At 47.6% G+C, this 24856-nt stretch overlaps 2 protein-coding genes across 4 annotated transcripts; one reads left to right on the top strand and one right to left on the bottom strand.

The window, feature by feature from the left end:
* Positions 1–2357: 2357 nt before the first annotated feature.
* TRIM41 (tripartite motif containing 41) lies at positions 2358–14345 on the bottom strand. Its single transcript, XM_083724052.1, has 6 exons — positions 12765–14345; positions 11301–11396; positions 10510–10740; positions 9584–9606; positions 6404–6531; positions 2358–4248 (listed from the first exon to the last, which is right to left on the bottom strand). Exons 1-6 carry the CDS (start codon positions 13722–13724, stop codon positions 3725–3727), a joined length of 1962 nt encoding a protein of 653 aa, XP_083580178.1. The 5' UTR covers positions 13725–14345; the 3' UTR covers positions 2358–3724.
* Positions 14346–17311: 2966 nt separating this feature from the next.
* LOC310837824 (uncharacterized protein) lies at positions 17312–23416 on the top strand. 3 transcript variants are annotated; one of them, XR_014560628.1, is made up of 3 exons: positions 17312–17442; positions 20139–23022; positions 23311–23416. XR_014560628.1 is itself a non-coding variant. In XM_083724980.1 (2 exons), exons 1-2 carry the CDS (start codon positions 17433–17435, stop codon positions 21254–21256), a joined length of 1128 nt encoding a protein of 375 aa, XP_083581106.1. In that variant the 5' UTR covers positions 17312–17432; the 3' UTR covers positions 21257–23416. The 3 variants fall into 3 exon arrangements, 2 of the variants coding, with proteins under 2 accessions (XP_083581106.1, XP_083581107.1); XM_083724980.1 differs by having other exon boundaries at positions 20139–23416; XM_083724981.1 differs by lacking the exon at positions 17312–17442 and adding an exon at positions 18294–18549 and having other exon boundaries at positions 20139–23416.
* Positions 23417–24856: the final 1440 nt, after the last annotated feature.

Raw genomic sequence — 24856 nt, 5'->3', positions numbered from 1 at the left:
TTGATTTAAAATACATCTTTGGTTTATTTGTGGGGCATAGGAATTCATTCTTCCCCCCCCAAAAAAATATAGTCTGGCCCCCCACAAGGTCTGAGGGACAGTGGACCGGCCCCCTGCTGAAAAAGTTTGCTGACCCCTGCCAAAGAGGATCAACAACATAGTAGCAAATGAGATTTAGTGTTAAGTTAGGACACACATGGGTGGAACATGCCAAATTGCCACTGATAGTAACTGCTGGTGGAGACCCTAACCAGCCAAGAGATCTTCAGAGTTGTGGCAGAAAACTCAATGCAACCATTAATTCAATGCAGAACTGCAGTGAAACAAAGTCCATGCTTTGGGGTTATGACAGACTGATATTAAAATGGTCAGTATCACGTTGCCTTATGTAAATCAATCATCCTGTCATGGTTCTGAACACTGCCGAGACTGACCACAAACTAAGAAAGGATAGGATAAAGTTGCTCCATTTACACAATGGAACTTCTCTTCCCTGCACACCCTCCCCAAATCTGGTGTGGTAGGGGTTGGGAAAAACCCAGAACAGTTTTGTTGGAGGTGGTGCAGGGGGACTTGCAGAAGTGGCCTCCTGTGTTGTTTTTGGCAGCAACGAGACCTCCCCGGGGTGCAAGCCTGGGCTGTCTGTATGGAAGTCCTGGGCTGCTTAGATAAGACCAGACCCTTCCCTCAGCCTTGCTGCTGTGCTCCAAAGGAAAGCACAGCAAGATGTTCAGCACCAGCTTGGCTGCAGCAGTTGCCAAAAGGAAGCGTACAAGACACCAGCCTTAGGGGCTTCACTCCAGATTTGTGTGTCTCCCGAAGATATCCTGCAAGGCAGAAGAGTTTTGGGCTCAGCTTCTGTGGTCATTACTGGGCCTTAAAAAAAAGAACCGGTCTCTCTTATGTATTAATTTCTGCAGTGTCAGCTGTCTTTGAGGGTTATTGTCAGGCAGAATGTCAACGCTTTAATACGGCAATTGTAGATATAATACAGTGGTACCTCAGGTTAAGTACTTAATTCGTTCCGGAGGTCCGTTCTTAACCTGAAACTGTTCTTAACTTGAAGCACCACTTTAGCTAATGGGGCCTCCCGCTGCCGCCGGAGCACGTTTCTGTTCTCATCCTGAAGAAAAGTTCTTAACCCGAGGTACTATTTCTGGGTTAGCGGAGTCTGTAACCTGAAGCATATGTAACCTGAGGTACCACTGTAGTAATAATAAAAATATTATTTGTACCCCGCCAATCTCGCAGGGTTTCCCCTGCCACTCTGGGCGGCTTCCAACAAAGATTAAAAATACATTAAAAAGTCACACATTAAAAGCTTCCCTAAACAGGGCTGCCTTCAGATGTCTTCTAAATGTCAGGTAGTTGTTTATCTCTTTGACATCTGATGGGAGGGCGTTCCACAGGGCGGGTGCCTGGTTCCCTGTAGCTTTGCTTCTCGCAGTGAGGGAACTGCCAGAAGGAGGGAACTGTCCTCAGCATTGGACCTCAGATATTTTCTGAAATCTCCCTCACTAACATGAGAGTTCTGTAGTCACTGTGGCATCAGAGTGATTTAAAACTTGAGAAAGGTTTTATTTGTTGTTTTTTGAGAGGGGGACAAGTAAAAATGCACTCCGGCTATTGGCATACATTTGGGGATTTCCTAGCCAAATCCAGCAGCCATATCTACACACACACAGTGCCTGTCAGATCACTAGCTTGGAAGAAGGAAACAGAAGGACCTCTTCCCCAGATCCTTCCTGCATCCATGGCGACAATGCCATAGATGTGGCTAGGGCTAAAAGCACTCGGCCCAGGTATCTACTGACAGCTAGAAAGGAATACAGGTTTTCCATACAAGCAGGTCCCAGTTCCAGATAAGGCTGGGAGACAATATAGTGCAGCAGCCTGACTTACCATAAGGCAGTTTCCCATCTTCCCTATACAGGGGTACCTCAGGTTACATACGCTTCAGGTTACAGACTCCGCTAACCCAGAAATAGTAACTCGGGTTAAGAAGTTTGCTTCAGGATGAGAACCGAAATCGTGCTCCGTTGGCGCAGCGGCAGCAGGAGGCCCATTAGCTAAAGTGGTGCTTCAGGTTATGAACAGTTTCAGAATGGACCTCCGGAATGAATAAAGTACTTAACCCGTGCTACCACTGTATAGACACTTCCTCCCTCCCTCTCTGTTTGTGTGTGTGGGGAGAGAGAAGTGTTGCCATATTTCAAAAAGTAAAAACCAGGATACCCCGTGCTTTTCTTAGGAAGACCCAGAGGTTGTATGGCAGCCCTAAGAGAAAAAGAACACACTACACCATGCCATTTTCCCCCATCCATTTTCAATATTTGAACAGACCATAAACACAAGAGTTCACTTGTAGAATTGTATTTATTTACTCAACTTTTCCCAAAAAACTAGATCTCCATTGTAAGTCTTTTTTACATATATAGCGAAAAATAGTTCAAAAGGAGCTCTGTAATGCCAAAAAGAATTGAGGGGGCGGGGGAACCAACACATAACAGCTGGCACAGCTAAGGCCTCCAGTGTCTTGCAGTCAGGAGAGAAGAGGCTCCACACTGCAGATCCTGGGGCGTGACAGGAAAAAGCAATTAAAAATAAGTTAATTAAGTCCTACAAGGGTGAGGGGTGTGTGAGGCAACAGTGATGACGTTTGATCACCAAAGCTCCTAGTGGGATTACATTCATCCCAAGAGCCACAGCACTCCAATGGTGCCCCAGAAAATAACAACAACCCTTGGACCTGTCATTTCTTCACCCCCACCTCCAAAATGGCAGTTATATCTATCTTTCTATCTATCTCACTAGTAGTATTGATGAATACCTCCCTCCAGGTAAAAGAGATGGGGATAACATAAAGGAAAGAGGGACAGACAGGGGTATCCAAACCACACCTGGAACAGAGGGGCAAAACTGGCTCCTATGCGTTCCATAAAAATAAAATGAAATCTGATGTGTGTGTAAACAGGAGATGCAAAACAGGAGATCATCAGGAGACAAGACACTGAGGAAGTTGAAGAAGGAACCATACCCGAACAGGAAACCAGGCGGGACAGTTCTGTGTAGAGTTGAATTTAGATGTACTCACCACTATATTAGGTGGTTTCAGGAGGTGACTGGTGCCTTGGGACAGCAAGGCAGGGGGATGGGGGGGGGGGAGAGAGAACGAACTGATTCACAGCAAGGACTGGATACAACTCCAAGAAAATGTTGGGGCTAGCTATCTTGCCTGGGCACCAAAAGTTAACACAATCCACAAGACCTGAGTGCCTGGCGTAAGACAGTTCAAGTGTCTTTGGAATGTCAAAATGAACCTCCGACTACTCAGCCACCATGAGAACCGCATGCCAAATGAGCCTCAATTCGCCAGAGAGATCCAGGTCCCAGAGATCCTGGAGGACAGGAGGAAAGAGAACCCCACGGGGGAAGAGAAAGAGATTCTTACTAGGATGGAAATGAGCCAAAGGAAAGAATTAAAAATTTATCTGGCCGAGCACCAAAAAAAGGTTATCTGTGCAATAATAGATGTATGGAAGTGGGGGTGGGAATCCCTGCTCAGAGCGAACCCACAAGAAGACAGCAAGGTAAGGAATCCTCCAAGGTCCAACACTGAAACAGACCAGGGATCTTGTCAGGGTCAATCTGCTGTGACAGGAGGATTTATCGCTAGGGAGGGGGTTGCATTTAGCTACGTGCAAGAGAAACAGCATCAACCGTATCAATTGCAGATTTTGATGCGGGTCCCCTTAGAAAGAATGCGGAAGAAGGGGAAGATGCGCTCGCGGAACGAGGCGTTGAAGGTATGGATATGGCCCATGCTCTCGGCATTGTAGAAGCTCAGCTGGCCCCGTTCATAGTCCAGGAAGACGCAGAAGCGGCGGAGTTTCTCAGATGGGGAAAGGGAGGTCTGCTCAGTGGTCGTCAGAGCCTGGTACTTCTTGCCATTGGTCCCCACGCACCAGATCTCGCGTTTCTGGTGGGAGCCGCTGCCGGCGGACTTCTCTTTGCGCCGGGCCGATTCGCGAGCCACCCCCACAGCCCACCCCCGCCGGCCCCCCACCTCCACTTCCCAGTAGTGGCGGCCATAGGTGAAACCCTGCAAGGCCAGAATGCAGTAGTCGGAGTCAAAGCGCTTGGGGCTGTCGGGCAGGTCCCGCCAGCGCTCTCCGAGCCGGACGCCGAGGCAGTCCGAGGAAACGGTGAGGCGTGGGTGGGCCGTCTCGGGGTCCAGAATCAATTCAGCTGCAGGAAAAAGAGAGAGAGAGAGAGAGAGAGATCAAGAAAACAAAACGCTTAAAAAAGGAGGTTGCGCATTTGGTTCCGTATACATTTAGTAGGTTCCAAGCATGGAATTCCTCCGATTCACAGCCTGCCTTATTCAAATGGCTCAGGGCAGGTTAATAGCAGACGTTACTCTCAAGAGTTGAATGGAACCATGTCCTTAAGAAGAGCTTTGGCATGGCAGTCACCACCTCTCACCGAACAGGACCACTTCCACAGTTGGTTTTAATTCAGCAGTTTCTAGCTCACGGGGATGTTAATAACCGTTTTAGTTTATTATGCAAATACGCAGGAAGTCTTTAATACAGGAGTGGTCAAGTGGCAGCTCAAGATTTACACCCTATACAAAATTAAAATCTTTCATTTGCTCAATTACACACATGAAACATGCCTGTGAAGACAGCTACTTCGGCCTTGGCATATTTTACACAACAAATTGGCCTCTGCTCATTCCCATACAACATAATGGATGTTTTAGGGGCGCGGGTGGCGCTGTGGTCTAAATCACTGAGCCTCTTGGGCTTGCTGACCAGAAGGTCAGCAGTTTGATTCCCTGCGCTTTCATTGCTCTGTCCCAGCTCCTGCCAACCTAGCAGTTCAAAAGTACACCAGTGCAAGTAGATAAATAGGCACTGCTGCAGGGGGAAGGTAAACAGTGTTTTCGTGTGCTCTGGTTTCTGTCACGGAGTCCCACTGCGCCAGAAACAGTTTAGTCATGCTGGCCACATGACCCGGAAAGCTGTCAGTGGACCTTGGCCTGAAAGCGAGATGAGCACCGCAACCCCATAGTCGCCTTTGACTCAACTTAACTGTCCAGGGGTCCTTTACCTTTACCTTTTTACTTTAAGGGATGTCTTATGAGAGCAGAACCACAGCGTAAAAAGTGGTTTTCCAAGCTCTAGAATTTCACCAGTTCATACAGAATGAGAAGGAGGGGAAATCAATAAAGACATAGCCCTAGCACACCAGCCTAGTAGTGGTCAGCTTCCTACTCAGGGCAACTCTGATATGTCAGTGTATGAAATTCTGATGGTGAGTGGAAAGAAGCTCCTATCTATATTGGTGTTCCCAAAGCTTTAACCATAAAGATGGTGAATCAGCACTGCTATGATAGCCGATACAGGGCAGAAGCTTATGGAATAGTCCTATGTCTCAGACTACCCAGTGAGCTAATGGTCATGGCGAAACTTCCTGGTTTTCAGTTCAGTCTCTTTACCACTGTGCTGCACTAGCTCCAAAAGTCAATCTCAATGCTTTTGTCTTTTCATAGAACTGCAGAGTTGGAGGGGATTGGGGGGGGGCATCTAGTCCAATGAAGGAATATTTTGCCCAACATGGGGCTCAAACTCACAACTCTGCGGGTAAGAGTCTCCTGCTCTGCCAACTGAGCTATACTGCAAAAGCCTTTTCTTTTGAAGCTTCCACTGCTCTACCTCTCTCCCACACTATTATCCCGCCCCCTCTTCCATTCCCACCTCCAAACTCCCATTGCAACAGCCACCTTCACCCCTTTTCACCAGAACTTTCCCCTCTCTTCAGTGCATCTGAATACGATATGATACAATACTCTTTATTGTCATTGTCCCATACAGAACGAAATTGAAAAATCTCAATAAGACATTCAAAACCCAACAAGCCTGCTATCCCAGCTATCCCAACCAGAATGAATGAATGTTTATCACTACGGCCAAACAGCACAGTAGAACCAGAATTTCAGCGCAAACACCAAAACGGTCAAAGTGGAATTCACCAGACAACATGCCAGTTAAAAAGATCTAAAGTATGTACTTCAGTACATCTTTCCCAGAACCTCCTTGTTCTGAGCCTCCCACTTACACCACAAACAGTTATTCCCCTACTCACACAGGCCGCTGATCATTCCCAGCCTCCCGCTTTTCTCCCCGCTCAACAGTCTATAAGCCCCTCTAGGCAAGGGTATCTCTCCAGAATGAGATGCTTCCTGCAATTTGTTAAGGCAACTGCACAAAAACAATTCCTAACCTCCATATAGCGTGGGACAGACAGCAGCCCTACATGAGGCAAAGGAAAAGCAGTTGCTTCAATTGACTACAGGAGCAGGAGACACAGCAGCACGGAGGAGCCAGGAGCCTTTTACCTTGAGGGACTTGGCAGAAGATCTTCCCCATCTTCTTCATTAAGACGTCTATAAGGAAGTAGTTTCGAAATTTCTTTCCTGCATCCACTGGCACCATCTCTGGATCCTGGAACGTAATGTTCTCACACCTGGCAAGTTGATAATTTAGAGCACAAATACGTTAAGGGTGGGCTTGGCAACCAGGGGAGAAAGCATTGGGTCAGAAGAAAGGAACACGACCGCCCACACCACAATGGGACATGGGGCTATTCCTAGCTCAGCTCGCCCAGCCTCCTCCATATTGCTGCAGTAGCACCTAACAGTCCACTTCAATCCTTTGCTTTTAACCCAAGAACACTGCACACTGAGAGGGAACAGAAGCGAGGAGATTAAGCTAACAAAGAGGTGAGACGGCAAGGTGGCTTTTCACACTTTTTGGTCCTCACCTTCAAGAACAAGGTTCAATGAATTCTGCCAAGATTCCAAGCTTACTTCTCGTACGTTGTGCTCTCCGTAACGAGCTCAAATATTGATCCATAGATTTGTGAACTTGTTAGCAGTTTTGCAGTAAAAAAATGGGAACATAAGAAGAGCCCTTCTGGATCAGACCAAAGGCCCATCTAGTCCAGCATCTGGATGTCAGGACTGGTCGTTGTCCTCTTCAGATCCCCACACAAACGCTTCTTGTTCTTTTATAACTTTTATTGCGTATTAACAAAACAATCTTATAAACGGTTCTTAAATATTATTCCTCAAGTCACTTATTTCAGATACCTTCTGAGCTCTGCTTCTCTGTGACCAGCCACTCTCAAAATGTCGAACGCGCCCTTCCTTTTGCTTTCCCGCTCTTTTTTCTAACCTCCTGGCTAGAGCTGGCTAGTATCTCCCCTCCTCCGAATCTGAGCTAGAACTGAACCCTTCCCTTTCCTGTGAACAGCCGGTCCCTCCCTGTTGTTGTCTTCTATTAGATTCACTGCTCTCCTTCCCCCCCTTGGGGAATGCTTTCTCCCTCTGAGAAACTGGAAACTTCTAACTCTTCCCTGACACTGGACATCACAGTGGACCATCAGATGTCCCAGGAAGGTCCACAAGCAGAACCTGAATGAAGCTCCTAGCAACTGGTATTCAGGGGCACACTGTCTTGGAGGTCAGGGGAGAGGAACCTCAGGTCTAGGGGAGCCAGACTGTTAGGCAAAGTACCAGGGTGGATTTGATTTAAATCACAATTTAAATCACTAGTCAGTAAGACTTGATCTAAATCCATTTTTTTTACAGAAAGGCATTCCTGCTGGTATAATCTTAATATTTACAACGAGATTGAGGTTTCGTTGTTGGAATAATACATTTTCAGAGTAGTTTTTACAGTTATATCAAAAATTACTGATTCGGTTATACTATTAGAAATACATAGATAATTATGAAAGTATTATGAGGTTTAATAAGTTAACTGTTTATATTCAGACTTTTCTGCTGTACTTTATTGGAAGGAGAAAAATAATCATTTATTTAACTAAATTTATTTAACTAATTTAACCCAGCTAGATGGGCGGGGTATAAACAATAAATTGTTGTTGTTCTTTAACTAAAGCAATAACATTATAGCATATGTATCCATGTTTGTTGACTAATGTGGTTAAACATTTTTATTTTATTTTTTAAAAAAACTTAGACTGAGTTTCAGCACACATGAAAAACTTAAAACAAATCCTTATTTCCTGATGGCCTTTGGACTATAATGTAACTTAAATAGAAAACTATCTTTAGAAAGATTTTTTCCTCCAAAAGCAGTTTAGTTTAAAAATCCAATTTAAATAAAAACCTGATTTTTAAAAAAAAACAACCTGATTTTTTTAAAATAAATGTAATTATTTCTTTTCATCCACCTGTAAAGTACTGAGTGACTTTGAAAACATACACCAGTTCATAGGCCCTTATTTCCAGCAGTTTGATAGCAGGCAGTTGGCCTCCCCGGTGTATTCTTTTCAGCTCCTTCTAGAAACATTTTTGTTCAGACAAGCCTACCACAGATGGATTTTTTTTCATGTTTTTAGTTTAGCACATATTTTAAATAGCTGTGTAAACAATTTTTTTTTATGATAATCTTACTGTTTTATTCTTTTTGTAATCTCCTTTGAGGGTTTTTTAAAAATAAAAAACACAAGCAGTAAAGAAATTTTACGAAACGAATTAATAAAACAAATTTTTAGTGGTGCCGGGAAATGTCATTTTTGATAGCTTACACAAACACCTGTCTCTTGACTCAACGTCTGGTTAAGACGTTACTATGTGTTTTAACAAAGCTTCTGAATACCCACTCTGTAAACATTTAGCCTTTCAAGTTACTCTGCCTTCCCTTGATTTGGGAGAGACAAACACAATTATAGACTTCAATTCAGTGTTAGAAACTGAGATATGAAAGCTATGAGCTAAATGGTACATTAAACCTCAGTTATGGATGCAACAATGGAATGTCTAGGTGCGCTTTTTTATAACAATACAAAGCTGAAAATGCAGCTAAAATATGATGTTCATTTTTCACATGATCTAGTCTTTCCCCTGCCCCCCCCCCCAATATTCTTAAGAGGGTCTCTTCTCCAGTCTTCAGAGAGTACCTGGAAGTGGGGAGGCAGAATAAGGTCCTCCTCTCCTTCCACTCTGCAGTTTAAATCTGGAATTTTAGGTGCAGTACTGCACCCACAGCTCAGAAACTGCTCAAACTAATGAAATTCCCCATCGCAAAATGAGATTAGAACAATGGGAGTTTCGAACACTGCTTCAATTAGACTCTGTGAGAAACGTTTTATGCGGATCTGGATTTTATGAAGCAGTAGCAACTATGCCACCATGCACCGAAATACTGCAGCAATTCCAAAGGCTAACCAGCCCCAAGCCTGCTTTGCTTCAGCAAAGTTGATGCATGATGTGCCTTTAGATTATTCCCTCAAATGTATTTTTCCCTGGGGGTGGGCAGTTGATGGCAAAAATTGGAGAGCCTCGGCTCAGAAAGCAGAGGCTACCTTAAGATGGCCTTGAGACACCAGTGCCAGAAATTTATGGACTATGGAAGCAGCAGATCTCTTATCGTTCATGGAATTTGATCAAATGAGCATATGTAAAACAACCTAGTATCTCAAGGCCCTTCAGATACACACAGGGTAACCGTCAAGGAGAAATTGAAAGCAAAAACCAAGATCAACCAACCTGACTAAAGTGCCTTTGAAATCCTAGAAAAAAAGAAGAGAAAAAAAAGTCAAGAAGACAGGCAAATGTGGGGGAAACAAAATTTAAGAGTCTGTAGCCACTTAAGATGAAGATTTGATCTCTTCCAGTCCTACTGAGAATGCAGCAGTGACTTCTTAGTACAAGGAAGGGCTGAATGTTCAGACGTAACCCCTAGGAGGACTGAATAAAATGATTATTTGCCCAGGGAATTTATGAAGTCAACACCCTTAGAATCTCCAAATCTTCAACATTATTGTTTCCTGCACAGGGTGGTCTTATTGGTGGTGGTTGTCTTACATTCTAGACTTTAGTGTTATCTTCCAGACATCACTGGACTCCCATCAGTCTGCCAGCATGGCCAATAGTTCAGAAATGATGGGAGTTGTACTCAAGCAACATATAAAAGGCCACAAATTCTCCACCCCTGCATCGGAATCGTCGAAGACAAGTCTGTCTCATGGAATTAGAGCATGGGTAGGCAAACAAAGTCCCGGGGCTGGATCCGGCCCAATCGCCTTCTAAAGCCGGCCCGCGGATGGTCTGGGAATCAGCGTGTTTTTACATGAGTAGAATGTGTCCTTTGATTTAAAATGCATCTCTGGGTTATTTGTGGGGCATAGGAATTCGTTCATTCCCCCCCGCTCCCCAGATATAGTCCGGCCCCTGACAAGGTCTGAGGGACAGTGGACTGGCCCCCTGCTGAAAAAGTTTGTTGACCCCTGAATTAGAGCTACTCAGATTCCATATAGCAAACTCACACTTAAAAAACACACACAATCCTACACTAAACTCTTTGTGTCCAGGATTTCTACTACTGTACCACTATCACTGTGACACCACAGCCGGGCAGATTCTTGGCCACTGCTCACCCTGAGGCCAGGCTAGTAGAAAAGGGATTCATTCACCTTGATCATCTGCAAGCCATCCTGCTTGCTCTTGTCCTCCGCTTCTGCAATGAGGCGGCTGAGGGCAGCAGCTTGTTCCTCGAGGTGGGAGACGTTGTTACTCTGGCTGGCAAGAAGCACCTCGTAGCGGTCTTCCAGTTGGTGCAGCATCAGCGCCTGTTCCCCAATGAGGAACTGGTGCAGCCGCTCAAAGTCCGCCTCAAAGTCTTTCATATCGAGCTTCATCTTGTTCTGTGGGAGGATAGGTAAGGGTGAGGAAAGCCAGCATGAAGGTGGCTGGAGCAAAGGTTTCATGGCGAAGCACAGTGGAATTATGCACCTCTTTTCTTAGCAGGTAAGCCCCTTTATGAGGGATGCAGGTGGAGCTGTGGGTTAAACCACAGAGCCTAGGACTTCCGATCAGAAGGTCGGCGGTTTGAATCCCCGTGACGGGATGAGCTCCCGTTGTTCGGTCCCTGCTCCTGCCAGCCTTTACCCTTTACTTAAGCCCCTTTTTAAGCTACAGATTTCACATTATAGGCACGGAGTCTCAGTACTATCCATAGAAACAATGAAACCAATCCACAAACATTGATCAATGGGAAACATTTTTAAAAAAATATGAAATGTAACTTAGAAAAAATGGGGATGGGAGGTACCATATTAAGACATTCCCCCTTTCTCTCGTGTAAGAAAATGCCTCTTCCAAGATTCCACCTGCTGCAACATGTGCATCCATTATCTGAAAAAAAACCAAGCTCTCTCTTCTTTTCAGGTGGTTTGCAGGAGGATAAAATAAGCTTGTCACTTACCCTGAGGTCTGCTATTTTCTCCTGTTCGACCGACTTCTGCTTCATAACAGTCTCCAGTTTCTTCTTTAGTGGATCCAAGTGACCTTGAAGTTTGGCCTGAAAAATAAAATACTAGAACCTTGGAGAAACAGCCATTCAAGTTGCTTCAGTGTCTGAATTCTAAAGACACTGCAAATAGAATAAATGGTGCAATTGCATTTTACAGAGCTTCCTGTTCATACATAAGGAGTAGGACACGCATAGGCAAACTACAGCCTTCCAGATGTTTGGGACTACAATTTCCATAATCCTTGACCACTGGTCCTGTTAGCTGGGAATGATGGGAATTGTAGTCCCAAACATCTGGACGGCCAGAGTTTGCCTATGCCTGGAGTAAGAGCTTGGGAATAAACTTCTTGTTACTCAAACACATTTTCCCTTTAAAAAAAAAAGTGTATATCATGCCTCCACTTTTCAGATCATTGCTTTCTGGCCACCTACTTGTCACACTTGGATGCAACTGGTATAAACAGTTGTAGCCTCCACACAACCGCTTCCACAAATCCTGAAAATCTCAGCTATTGTTTAGAAAAGGGAGCACAAGTTTCTAGCCCTATAGGTTAAGGATTCGGGGGGGGGGGGTTAAACTAGAAAAGTTTATTGCCTTTTTTAAAAATAAAGGATTTGAAATCAGATAGTGTCCAATAGAAAATATTTGCTTAATGTATCTCTCATTCCTCTGTTCTGCCCCTCAGGGTCTGCATGAAGAAATGCATTCAAATACATCATATTGAAGGAGATTGAGCTTTCTGTACTCCACATCAGTGTTCATAGAGGGAAATCAAAGTGCAAAATTTAGATTCTAGTAGTAGTAATAAAACTAAAAAGAAGCATTAAAAAAAAAAGTTCAACACACATCTGCATGCCACTGGTGTGCATAAAGTTAAACATAAAATTCATGCATTCTTCATACAGGTTTTCTAGTTATATAACTGGATGTTAGGCACAAAATACAAATGAATTGTTTTGAAGAGTAATAGAAGTTAAACAATAGAGCTTTTATCCCTTGCTATTGTTTCTTACTGCATATCAGCAATTATCATACAGATCAACTGACTGCAATTGTTACAGAAGAAAACTCCTAAAGTCCTAATCCCAAAATAAAAGATTTTATGAATAGAAGGCTGCCTTAAACAGACACACCCTAAGTCCATCTAGTCCAATATTGTCAACTCTGACAAGAAGCAACTCAGTCAGTGGACTATCCTAGCTTTGCTACATAAAAGGCTTTCACTAGAAATGTTAGGATTTGAACCTGGGATGTTTTGCATAAGTTCTAGCACAGGGCTATGCCCCTTGCCTCTTTGCTAGTAGCAAGATACACACATCAGATGTTCCCCTAAGCAAGAGGGCACATACTAGAGGTTCAGACTGTAATCTTTTGTTCAGTCCTAACATTCACATTGACCCCAGCCTCCTGCATACCTTGTATTCTTGCACAACCTCTTCCAGCGGCATGACGCTGTGGTGCTTATGGGCCCGCGATTCTCTGCACACAACACAGATGGGCTCTTCGTCTGCCTCACAGAAAAGCTTGAGGGGCTCCTGGTGCTTCTCGCACAGGGTTCGCTCAGCACTCAGAGCTCGTCCCACCGCTGACACAGACGGCGATCCGGATGAATCCCCTGCCGCCGCCAGTTCCACGGCCTCCGTGGACACTGCCACGGAGTTGAACGGCTGCGGGTGCATCTGGCGGATGATCTGCACCATATTGGCCAGCTGGAGGTTGGGGCGGAAGCTGCGGCGAGGGAAAACCTTGCGGCACTGGGGGCAGCTGAAAGCCGGGCGCATCTGGGGGGTCGGCGGAGTCGGGGGCACAGTATACTCATCCTCCGGCTCCTCTTCCTCGTCCATAACCTCGTCGTCGTCGTAGCTGTCAAACAGCAAGTCGTTCCCCATGTCATCGTCCCACATGTCGTCGGAGCCGGGGGGCTGGGCCCAGTACGTTCTCTCGTCTTCATCATCCCACACGTCGTCGTCTTCGTCGTCGAACTCCTCCTCCCGAGACACGACCTCCTCCTCCTCCTCCTCTTCCATGTCCCCGCCATCATCCAAGTACTCGTTGTCCTCCAGGTCGTCTTCGTCGGGGTCGGCGTCCTCCTCCGGCCCCAGGTCGTCGACCCCTCCGTCATCCCCGCCCGCGTCGGAGCCGGGCCCGTACCCTCCGTCCGAGCCGGAGGCGCCCGCGTCGTCCCCTTCCTCCGAGCCCGAGCCCCACAGCTGAGTGATGCACACGCGGCAGAAGTTGTGGCCGCAGCCGATGGACACCGGGTCGATGAAGTAGTCCAGGCAGATGGCGCACACCGCCTCCTCGTGGAGGGTCGCCACCGGGTTGGGGGCGGCCCGGGAGCCGCTACTTGCGGGCCCCGCCGCCGCCGCCGCCATGGGGACCCCGAGCTCTTCCCAGTCGCCCCACACACTTCCCTCGCCGCCCCCCTTGAAGGGAGGCGCCTTCCTCCCGCTCACAAGGCCGCTCCCCTCGGCACTGCTGAGCCCTTCTCCTCACGGCGCCTCAGTTATGGGGGCGCCGCCCGAGGGGAACCCCCCTCCCCCCCCCCCGCGGCTCACCTGGTCGCAGGTACAACCGCCCGAGGCCCAACCGTCCGATGCCCTTCCGGGCTCCCCCCGCCCAGCCCTGAAACAAGAAGCCGCCTCGGCACGCGCTCCACTCCCGCCGCCCAACTGGCCACGCCGAGGCTCCGCCGCCGCCGCCCGCGTCTCTATGGCGGTTAAGTGCGCCTCGGCGCCGGAAGAGAAGGGCGGGGGCTACGGTGCCGCTCTAGCAACCCACAGGGGTTTCTATGATGCGGCGTGGGAGGGGGCGGGGAGGTGGTGGCTGGCGGAGGCGGGGGAGGGAGTGGGGCCTTTCTACCCTCAGCCGAATCCTCTGGGCTCAAGCGGGGGCCCGGCTGGCTCGCAGCACTTGTTTTACTTAAGGAGCTCCAGGGTCAGAGAGCCGCGAAGCCCCCGCGGCCGCTAAACAGGAAGGCCCTATTCCTTCGAGGAAATGCGCCGGAAACCGGGGGCCGCTCTACGTTGTTTGCGTCTCTATGGTCGCCGAGGGTGCCGCCTCTGTGAGATGGGCGGCGAGGCGGGGCTGCAGCCGGCCTTGGAGGGGAAGTGGGGGAAAGAGCCGCCGGTCGGGTTTCTGGTCCCAGGAAAGGCTTGGGCTGCTTGGGCCCAGAAGGACCCGTACATTGGGGCTGGGCACCAGCTGGGCTCCTGGGATGGACCTGAATGCATATTTCCAGAAGGAATTTCCTGAGTAGGGATGAAAAGTGCACCAGGCTTGCGATTATGGCCGCAACAGTTGCAAGGAAGGAAGGAAAGAAAATCGAGTATTTCAGGGTAGCTGAGCGGTGATCACGCGGCAGCAGATGCAAAATGCCAAAGATTTTACCAGCAAGGAAAGGAGTCGCATGCCAGAAAGAGCAGGCTCTTGTTTCGTGTGAAATAGTTTATTTTTGCTGAGTTTTCAAATTTACAAAAACAAGGCTGTCAGAATGCAGGATGCAGCATGGGAGAGGCTTTTTAAGTGAACAGCTTGAGTAGAGTAGGCCTTTGTTGCATGGAACCAGATGAGTGCTTTGTGTTGGGGGAGTTGTGGCTGCAGATTTAAGCCAACCCCTGACTTGTAATGTTTAAGCTGCTCTGCATCAGTCCAGCCTGCAATAGGGACAGAATATGACAGAACTACACTGCACTATAAACTATACTGTCATCGACTAAGACTCCACCAGAAAAATAGTATCACTTCCAGCATCAGCTTTCTCCTTCCTTCCTCTATCTGCCCATCCCATTAAACCCTGCCACCAATGGATATAATTCAGCATGCAATCCCACTATGGCTTTTTCAAACCAGTAATGTCCAGTGAATTCAGGCAATTGATTCTCTTCGACGGCTTCTGATTTTGTGCTGAGCTCCATCCCTAAAATAACTGTGTTCTTATTATCTTAAACACGAGCTACAGACCATTTCATCTGATTAAATATTATCCCAGTATGCAAATTCACAATGTGTTTTTATTTCGCTACATGTGTTAATTGACTTACAAATGCCTGGATGTCTGTGTTATCAACACTTTTTCTGTGTGTGAATTACCACTGGTAATGACAAAATGACCTCCCCATGTGTAAAATTGCAATGCGACATAAGATCTCAGGCACTGATGCTTTAACTTATGTTTTTGTTCAGAACATTATGAAGCCCTTCTACTGATCAGCTTTGTTCCCATGGAAAGATATGCAGCAGCAAAAATTTCAAAACCGTTTTTGTGCAGCCTTTCTTTCTATTTTCAGAGTATTGTACTGTATATGAAAAGTTGGTAGCCAGCTGGTTTCTGTAGTGTAGTGGTTATCACGTTCGCCTCACACGCGAAAGGTCCCCGGTTCGAAACCGGGCAGAAACAGCAATTGGTTTTTTCCCCCCAAAAGATCTCTTCTTTGTCTTTTTTTTTTTGCAATTCTTAACACTGCCCACTTTATAAATAGCTTTTCCCGCAAAAATATTCATCTGGATACACACAACGGGAACATGCGTACGTCACATCCTTAAAGGTGCAAATCTTCAGAATAAGGCGACGTTTGTAGCGGCAGTGAGAAATCTAATAGTGCTTTTTCTGGGGGGACGCATACCCCTAAACATTTTGTGAATATTTGTACTTTTGCACATTTATTGTATTTATTTTTCCCGATTTGAACTGTAAAATGATGATTTTCTTGAGTCAAAATGAGAGTACCCCTAAAGATTTTTTAAAGAAAAAAAGCACTGCTAATAGTTAATAAATTGTGAGTACATGATAAAAACAACGGAAAAGAATTTGGGATGATTTGAGAAAAGGGGCTTTACTGTTTTCTATGAGAGGCTATTCGTTTAATTTTTATTTTTAAACCACCAAACAACACGTTGGCACTGTGTCATGTGCATATTTGAGGCATGGCTCAATTCCTGCACACTAGAGTAATATGCTAAGCTAGTATTGACTATATGATTCGCAGTGAGCGACATATTTAATTCTATATTGGAAAAGTTCCGAGAGAGCAATAATTGCTTATTAACTAGACTATTTGCAAGCAAAAGCATCAGCCGCCCGGCTAGCTCAGTCGGTAGAGCATGAGACTCTTAATCTCAGGGTCGTGGGTTCGAGCCCCACGTTGGGCGCAAACTTTTGCTTTTTAAGTTCTTCCATTCTTGCTGTATTTCCTTAGGAACAAATCCCCCAAATGACCAGTGGCCTCGGAAGTTGTGACAGCTGCAAAAACACCACTCCCCCGAAAGCGCGTTTCTTAAATCTATACATGCAAGTGGAGTTTACAATTGGAAGGAAGCGCAAAACACCCAGCTTTCCGCTCCTAAATTGCTATTATTATTTTTCACTATGGAGCTCATACAAGAACGTTCACGTGCCTATGTTTTCCCACCTGCAAATCATATGCACGGGTTTTGTTGTTGTTGTTTTTTTTGTGTGTGTGTCTTTTGCTAAGTGAAGAGGAGGTGATAAAGAGGGGCGCTCTCCCTGTCCCCCATTTTTGCATTTTTCTTTTGCATGCCATCTCAGTTTTTCCAGCTCTTTTTCCAGTCGGTTTCCACCAGGTTTTTGCATTATTTGCCCGATCCCAGGATCGGAGCATATGCGTAACCACGCAGGCTTGGAGCATGCGAACCATAGAGAAGAGTGCCCTTTAAGCATGTGCAGAGTGCATCTCGAACACCCAGCAGCACTCGCACTCAGGGCCCACGGGAAAGTGAGTTCAGGTGCAGGTCTGCTCCCTACAAAAGTGTTGGATCTTCCTCCCACATTTCCCCCACCCGTTTCAATTAAGCACCACTTTCCAACGAGTCTGCAAAGCGACGAGCCGGGGGAAGAGTCCAGTCCGAGCCGAACTTCAATTCCCAGAATGCCTCGAGAGCGATGCTTCCCCCTCTTCCCAGGACTACATATCCCATGGTGCTTAGCGGGAGCCGTACAAAAGGCCACAGGAATGCGGTCACAGTCTGGCTCCGGGTTGGGTGCTCGCTGCGCTGCGCTTCACCCCTGCTTCTCCCCAGGATAAAATCCAGGCAGACGCATATATACATATATACATATAGGAATGGACCCCGGTAAGTGCCTGAGGCAAGCTTGTGGGTGCCCCACCCCCGGCCAAAAAGGAGAAAAAAAACTGATGGTAATCCGGTTATTGCTGGAGTATTTTTGCAGGCGACTCTTGAGGCAGCAGGGCCGGCCAAGGGTTGCAGATTTCACATCAAGGGCAAACACAGAACCCCGCATCTTAAAACCTCTACCGGGAGACTTAAAATGCACGTCATTTCCCTACCATTTGACAACTTTCCTTGCCCACCCTTTGCTGGTCTTTTGATGCCCCAGGAACGCCTCCTGTGACCACGCTGTTGAGATGTTTTTACTTTAATTTTGAGTTTATCTTTGCCTAATCTCAACTGAGTTTGACCAAACTGCGGGAGGCAGTGGAGGACAGAGGTGCCTGGCGTTCTCTGGTCCATGGGGTCACGAAGAGTCGGACACGACTAAACGACTAAACAACAACAACAACAATCTCAAGACCCATGCTTGCAATTAATTTGGACTAAGGATCCTTCCGTGGCTGTGCCATTGGTGATGTGTACCTGGGTTAGAATCCTTGCTTCACCTATAGATGTTTTAGGATAACAAATACCCAGCCTTATTATGCATCACATTAGAAAAAGTACGCTGATCCCAGTACAGTGGTACCTCTGGTTACGTACGTAATTCGTTCCAGAGGTCTGTTCTTAACCTGAAACTGTTTTTAACTTGAAGCACCATTTTAGCTAATGGGGCCTCCCGCTGCTGCCGCGCCGCCACCACGCGATTTCTGTTATCATCCTGAAGCAAAGTTCTTAAACCGAGGTAATATTTCTGGGTTAGCGGAGTCTGTAACCTGAAGCGTATGTAACCCAAGGTACCACTGTAGTGATTTTCAAGGGACAAGGCAGTTTGGAGGATGTGCCTCTGGCAGCGCAGCCTTAGACGTGTTTGCTCAGAAGTAAGTCCAACTTAGTTCATTGGGGCTTGTTCCCAGGTGGGTATAGGATTGTCGCCTAAAACCAGAAAATAGGTAAGGAGGCTATTGGACTAATCAAAAGCGGGCAAGCTTTCTGAGTAACGCAAAGCTCCTCATCAGGCAGAACAAAAAGTGGCACAGTGAGCGTCTGAACTAAATGTGCCGGCAAGTAAGAAGTTTCCAAAATGGGGGTTGTAAGTAAACTGTTTAAGATTCCCATTTTCATCCAAAAGGGCACATTGGGGAGAGTCTGTTTTGGGTCCTTAAGTGGCGAGATTTCACACGCATTCAGTTGCACCAGCCTTTCATTTAAGGACTTAAGGGGACAGTCAGGAAAATAACCTTGTAGTCAAGAAGGGCTGCGCTTGCAGCTGGTTATCTGAGGATGCTAGCTGGAGACAGGCCTTTTCAGTGCCTCGAGAGCAGACGACACTTCATTGGGAATTCACACTAGAGCATCAGCACGGGGCACTTGTCAGGCTTCTCATTAGGAAATGGAGAGTCCACTTGAAAAAAAATATTATCTGGGTCTCTTAAAAATGAAAAGCAAATCACACTAGTGATGCTGAGTGTATATCTGGAAAGTGTAGTTAGGTCAAAAGTATAATTAACCGAAGCAGAGTCCTCTGCTTCCGCTCAGTATCCTCCTGCGCCATCCCTTTCCCCTTTCCTCCCCTTTCTCAACTGGCCATCTTGTTGTTTCCCTACCATTGACTCCCTTAACTCAGTTCAGGGGATGCAGGAAGATACAGTGGTACCTTGGGTTACATACGCTTCAGGATACATACTCTTCAGGTTACAGACTCCGCTAACCCAGAAATAGTACCTCGGGTTAAGAACTTTGCTTCAGGATGAGAACAGAAATCATGCTACGGCGGCGCGGCAGCAGCAGGAGGCCCTCTTAGCTAAAGTGGTGCTTCAGGTTAAGAACGGACCTCCAGAACGAATTGAGTACTTAACCCGAGGTACCACTGTAGTGACTTCAAAACACCACAAAAAGCTTGCAGAGAGCTCTGTGAGGTGCTTTGAAAGCTTGAATTCCCTGTCCATTAGCTGGTAGGTGGGAAGTTCATGTCCGGCTTCTGCAGGGATGGGATGTGTGCATGAGTTCCCCGCGAGGAGCTCATGTGCACAGCCAAACTGAGCAGGCTTGCACGGGCTGCCCATCAGCTGGTAGGCAGGCAGTTCAAGCCTGGGCTTTGCAGGGATTGGCAGACTTTTTTATGGGAAAGCCCGGCAGGCCAAATTTGGCCGGCAAACTGGAGGTTTCCCACCCCACTTGTGGTGGATGATGATTTGCTGTGGTCGAGGGAAGGCAAGATGGGAGATTTAATAGTGTATCTAGAAACCGAGGTGCAAGGGAAAAAAGAAGTTTCTGTGCAAGAGAGGGTTTTTTATACAGGTCAAATCTGACTACAGTGGTACCTCGGGTTACATATGCTTCAGGTTACATATGCTTCAGGTTACAGACTCCGCTAACCCAGAAATAGTGCTTCAGGTTAAGAACTTTGCTTCAGGATGAGAACAGAAATCATGCGGTGGCGGCGGCAGGAGGCCCCATTAGCTAAAGTGGTACCTCAGGTTAAGAACAGTTTCAGGTTAAGAACAGACCTTCAGAATGAATTAAGTTCTTAACCTGAGGTACCACTTTATTTCCTAGTGGCCATAGAGTTGCGCATCTCAGCACAATCTTGACACTCCCCGTAGCTTGTGGCCGCATTGTGGAGAGGGAATGACTGATGGCAATCTTTCTTCCAGCCGGCGAAGATTGGATCAAGAGAGAAAATGAGGAGGAACCTCCCGGGCGAGCGGATGCTGAACAATTGCACGAGACGTTATCGGAAGGGAGCGAGGACTTTCCCGATCCCGAGCAGCCTGAAGCCTGTAAGAGGGGCCTGGAAACCTGCCAGGACATGTTTGCGGGAGACCTTTGTTTCGACTACGAGAATGGCCCCCCGAGGATGCGCGCGAATGACCGGCCGTTCAAATGCGATGTGTGCGAGAAAAGCTTCCGCCACAGCTCCAGCCTGCTGACCCACCGGAGGCTCCACACGGGCGAGAAGCCGTACAAATGCACCGACTGCGGGAAGAGCTTCAACACCAGCTCGGCGCTCATCGTGCACCGCCGGACGCACACCGGGGAGAAGTCCTACGTCTGCTCAGACTGCGGCAGGTGCTTCAGCGAAGGCTCGGTGCTCATCAAGCACTGGCGCATCCACACGGGGGAGAAGCCCTACAAGTGCGCCATCTGCGGCAGGGGCTTCCGGCAGAGCTCGCAGCTGCGCGCCCACGAGAGGACACACACGGGCGAGAAGCCCTACGCGTGCCGGGACTGCGGCAAGTGCTTCAGCACCAGCTCCAACCTCTCGGCCCACCAGAGGACGCACACCGGTGAGAAGCCCTACATCTGCGCCGAGTGCGACCGGCGCTTCGGCCACAAGTCCCACCTCATCTCCCACCAGAAGACGCACACGGAGAAGCTGCACGCTTGCCCCGACTGCCCCGCCAGCTTCCGCATGACCCACCAGCTGCTGGTCCACCGCAAGTCCCACCAGGAAGACCGGCGCTACAAGTGCCTGCTCTGCGGCAAGACCTTCAGCTACAGCTCGGCTCTGCTGGCGCACCAGCGCATGCACACGGGGGACAGGCCCTTCAAGTGCCTCGAGTGCGGCAGGAGCTTCATCCGCAACTCGGACTTGAACAAACACCAGAGGATCCACACGGGCGAGAAGCCCTACGAGTGCCCAGAGTGTGGGAAGAGGTTCAACCAGAGCTCGCACCTGGTCAGCCACCGGAGGGTCCACTTCAAAAGCGCCGCCCAAAACCCGGACGCAAATGTCGGCGCTCCGGCCGAGCAGGAAGTCGAGTCTTCCTGAAGGCCGCTTTCCGCAAGGAACCGCTTCTGTAAGTTATGGAGGCCGCCATCTGGCTTTCTTCTGAAAGAGGTTTGCACGGAGGGACTCTGAAGCAACTCTGTGTGCTGGAAAAACCAAAGTTTCTGCACTGAGGCAGCTGGGATCCTTCACCGAGGAAAGCAGAGTTCTGCGGCATTGGGTACCTTATGGGTGACGTGGTTAAGAGCGGTGGACTCGTAATCTGGGGAACCGGGTTCGCTTCCTCGCTCCTCCACATGCAGCTGCTGGGTGACCTTGGGCTAGTCACACTTCTGTGAAGTCTCTCAGCCCCACTCACCTCACAGAGTGTTTGTTGTGGGGGAGGAAGGGAAAGGAGATTGTTAGCTGCTTTGAGACTCCTTAGGGTAGTAATAAAGTGGGATATCAAATCTGAACTCTTCTAGTATAACTTGTTCTATTTTGCAGGTCGTAGAAAAGGGCAGAGAGAGATGCAGAACGCAGAGGCTTATGCCCTCTGGCCCTTGGAAATCTTGCTCAGCCCTTCTGCCTTCTGGAAACGTGTGGGCAGTGTCTGTCTTTGCTGTCTTAAGGACTAGAAACTTGGGCATGCGGTGCTTTTAAAAAATGGAATGTGGCTGAAATCGGTGCGCTAGCCTGTGTCCTTGTGCGAGTGCAGAATATACTCTAGAGGTGGGGAATCCTATTTTTCTTTTAGCCCAAGGGTTATACTCCCTCCTGGGCAGACTGTCAGGAACCCCATGCTAGTGGTGGGTGGAGCCAGAGGAAAGAGTGGGTGGAGCCACAGGTGTGCCCTCTGGCATTGGTGCAGTAGGCTACGTTGCAGGAATGCAAAAGTCAGCGGTTTTTACATACATGCAGCCCATGCCCATCTCCTCCAGCCAGGCAGATGAGAGGCATTTTCACAGTTCAGGGACCCACTGAACCCTCAACACTCAAGGAGTGCATGGTGAAGGATTGGTGTGGAGGTTCCCACTCAATTCAAGAGAACTGTAGTAGAACAGTGGGACTGGAACTAAACTTAAATTAGCCACGCTTTAGTCCCACTGAAGTCCATGGGGCAGGTTAGCCGTGGCATCACTTAGTTTGGATGCCAACTCAGCCTTTGAAATTTCTTGGTGGTGGGGGAAGAGAAGGGAAGGTTGACCTTCAGACCCCAGGAGGTACACAGAAACCAAAAGAGTTTTTACGCTGTTTTTACACTGGAATGAGCTCCTTTTCTCTGTGGTTCCTCTGTTTGATGTTGGCAGTGCTAGGCAGTTGCTTATGAGACGGGACATGCTCCAACCAGCATCTAATTGCCACCTTCCATTGTCTTGTATCTTAAGAGAGGAGGAGTACAGTAGTCTAACAAGGAAGAGGAACTGTACTTTTAAACAAAAGAAATGAATGGCTATGTTTTGTTACTCGGTCATGAAATAAAACCAAGGGATGACTAGATGACCTTTGGGTCCCTTACAACTCTGGTTCTATGACTTGGAAAGTAAGAAACAAATAACTGCCCACCCGCCCCAAGAGACCATGGCCATCGCTTAATAATTCCTGTAGAATGTGTGTGTGTGTGTATTTATCTATATATACAGCCATGGGACATGGGTGGCGCTGTGGGTTAAACCACAGAGCCTAGGGCTTGCTGATCAGAAGGTTGGTGGTTCGAATCCCTGCGACGGGCGTGAGTTCCCATTGCTTGGTCCCTGCTCCTGCCAACCTAGCAGTTCAAAAGCATGTCAGAGTGCAAGTAGATAAATAGGTACTGCTCTGGCGGGAAGGTAAACGGCATTTCTGTGCGCTGCTCTGGTTTGTCATAAGCGACTTAATCATGCTGGCCACATAACCCAGAAGCTGTACGCCGGCTCTCTCGGTCAATAAAGCGAGATGAGTGCCGCAACCCCAGAGTTGGTCACGACTGGACCTAATGGTCAGGGGTCCCTTTACCTTTATATATACAGCCGGATTCAACTAACCTGTTCACTGGCAGACACCAGCACAAGGAACAGCTAGCACAAGGAAACTTTCCCCCCAACACACCCCAAGGGTCAGGGACGCCCGCAGAACAGTGTGCAAGGTTTTTAAAAAAATCTTCTCTGGCACAGTTAGTAAAGTAAGCCAAACTTTTTGTTCTTGTATTCCTCTGCTTAATAAATTTTTTTAAATAGTTTAAAATATTTTCGTACACCTTTCCTTGCTCTTAAGAACTGGACTACAGCAACCCTGTTCATCAGTCAGTTTTAAAACACAAAAGCACACGTTTAGAGATATGGTATTGGGGTACAGCAAGCTTTTTCAAGCAGGGATGGGAAATTTGTGGCCCTCAAAAGGTTGGCAGGACTGTAACTTTCATCATCCCTGCTCATTTGCTACGGTGGCTAGGGCCGATGTTGAGTTGGGAGTCCAACAACATGATATGTGGTTGTCAAATATCTGAAGGGCTGTCACATTGATGATGAAGCAAGCCTTCTCCTGCTCCAGAGGTTAGGACCCAAAGCAATGGGTCCATGTGGCAAGAAAGGAATTCTGACCAATCATTAGGAATAAGCTTTCTGACAGTAACAGTTGTTCAAAAGTGGAGCGGGCTCCCTCAGAAGGTTGAGTTGCCTTCGAGGTTTTTAAGCAGAGGTTGGATGGCCATTGTGAGGGATTCTTTAACTGTGTGACTTCTGCGTTGCAGGGGGCCCAGACTTGAGCACCTTTGGGTGCCCCTTCTGGCCCTATGATATGTGGAAAGCGACAACTTCCCCACCCTGCATCTAAGTGGCTTTTTAAAAAAAGCGTGAACAGAAATATTGCTGAGAGCTTCTCAAAGCATCTAGCTGTGTTGGAAGCAAGGCTTTTATTCTACAAAAAAAGGGGGCAGGGACAGATCAAAGGCTTGGCACGATTTACATGAGGCTCAGAGCCTCTTCGCCAACCCCTAACAATGCCCCCCTGCTAGCAGTTACTATTTCTAGGGCAGCCATCCCCAAACTCGGCCCTCCAGCTGTTTTGGGACTACAATTCTGGTCCTGTAAGCTAGGGATGATGGGAGTTGTAGTCCCCAAACAGCTGGAGGGCCAAGTTTAGGGGTGCCTGTTCTAGGGTGAAGGTGCTTCATCTACATTATTTCAGTATTCCTCTTTTAGAAAGGTTGAGGGATAGCAGCTTGCGGAAGGACCAAGCTCCTGGCCTGAGCTCTCTGAACTTTTGAGCTCAGCGCTCTTGCACTGCATCCAGCTAAGAACAGACCCATTGAAATCCATGTGCCTTGTTAGTTATGTCCGTTCGTTTCAACGGGCCTACTCTTGAGTATGATACATTGGATGCAACGCCAGGCGTTTTAACTACCGCAGTACAGCTGGGTATGGCTCACAACTGTATGGTTTTATAAGCTGCACACTTGAGGACCAATTTGCAACTGCATTCAACAAGAAGTCTGAACAGCAAGTGAAGTCTGAAATGGGACATGGGCTTGGATTCTCACGTGTCTACTCTGAGTAAAGCAAACTTCATGCTTCCTTGCAATGTACGTGAATGCTGGAGAAGCCAAAATTCCCACCAGTTCCAACACTGAAATAAGCCCCTCCCGTAATAATAAATCCCGGCTCCCTTTTCCATTTGACCATAACC

This window comes from Podarcis gaigeae (assembly GCF_964106915.1).
Source record: "Podarcis gaigeae genome assembly, chromosome: 2".
In the NCBI taxonomy this organism is placed as follows: Eukaryota; Metazoa; Chordata; class Lepidosauria; order Squamata; family Lacertidae; genus Podarcis; species Podarcis gaigeae.
Note: the sequence above shows the minus strand (reverse complement) of the source record. Positions and strands in the feature narration are given on the sequence as shown.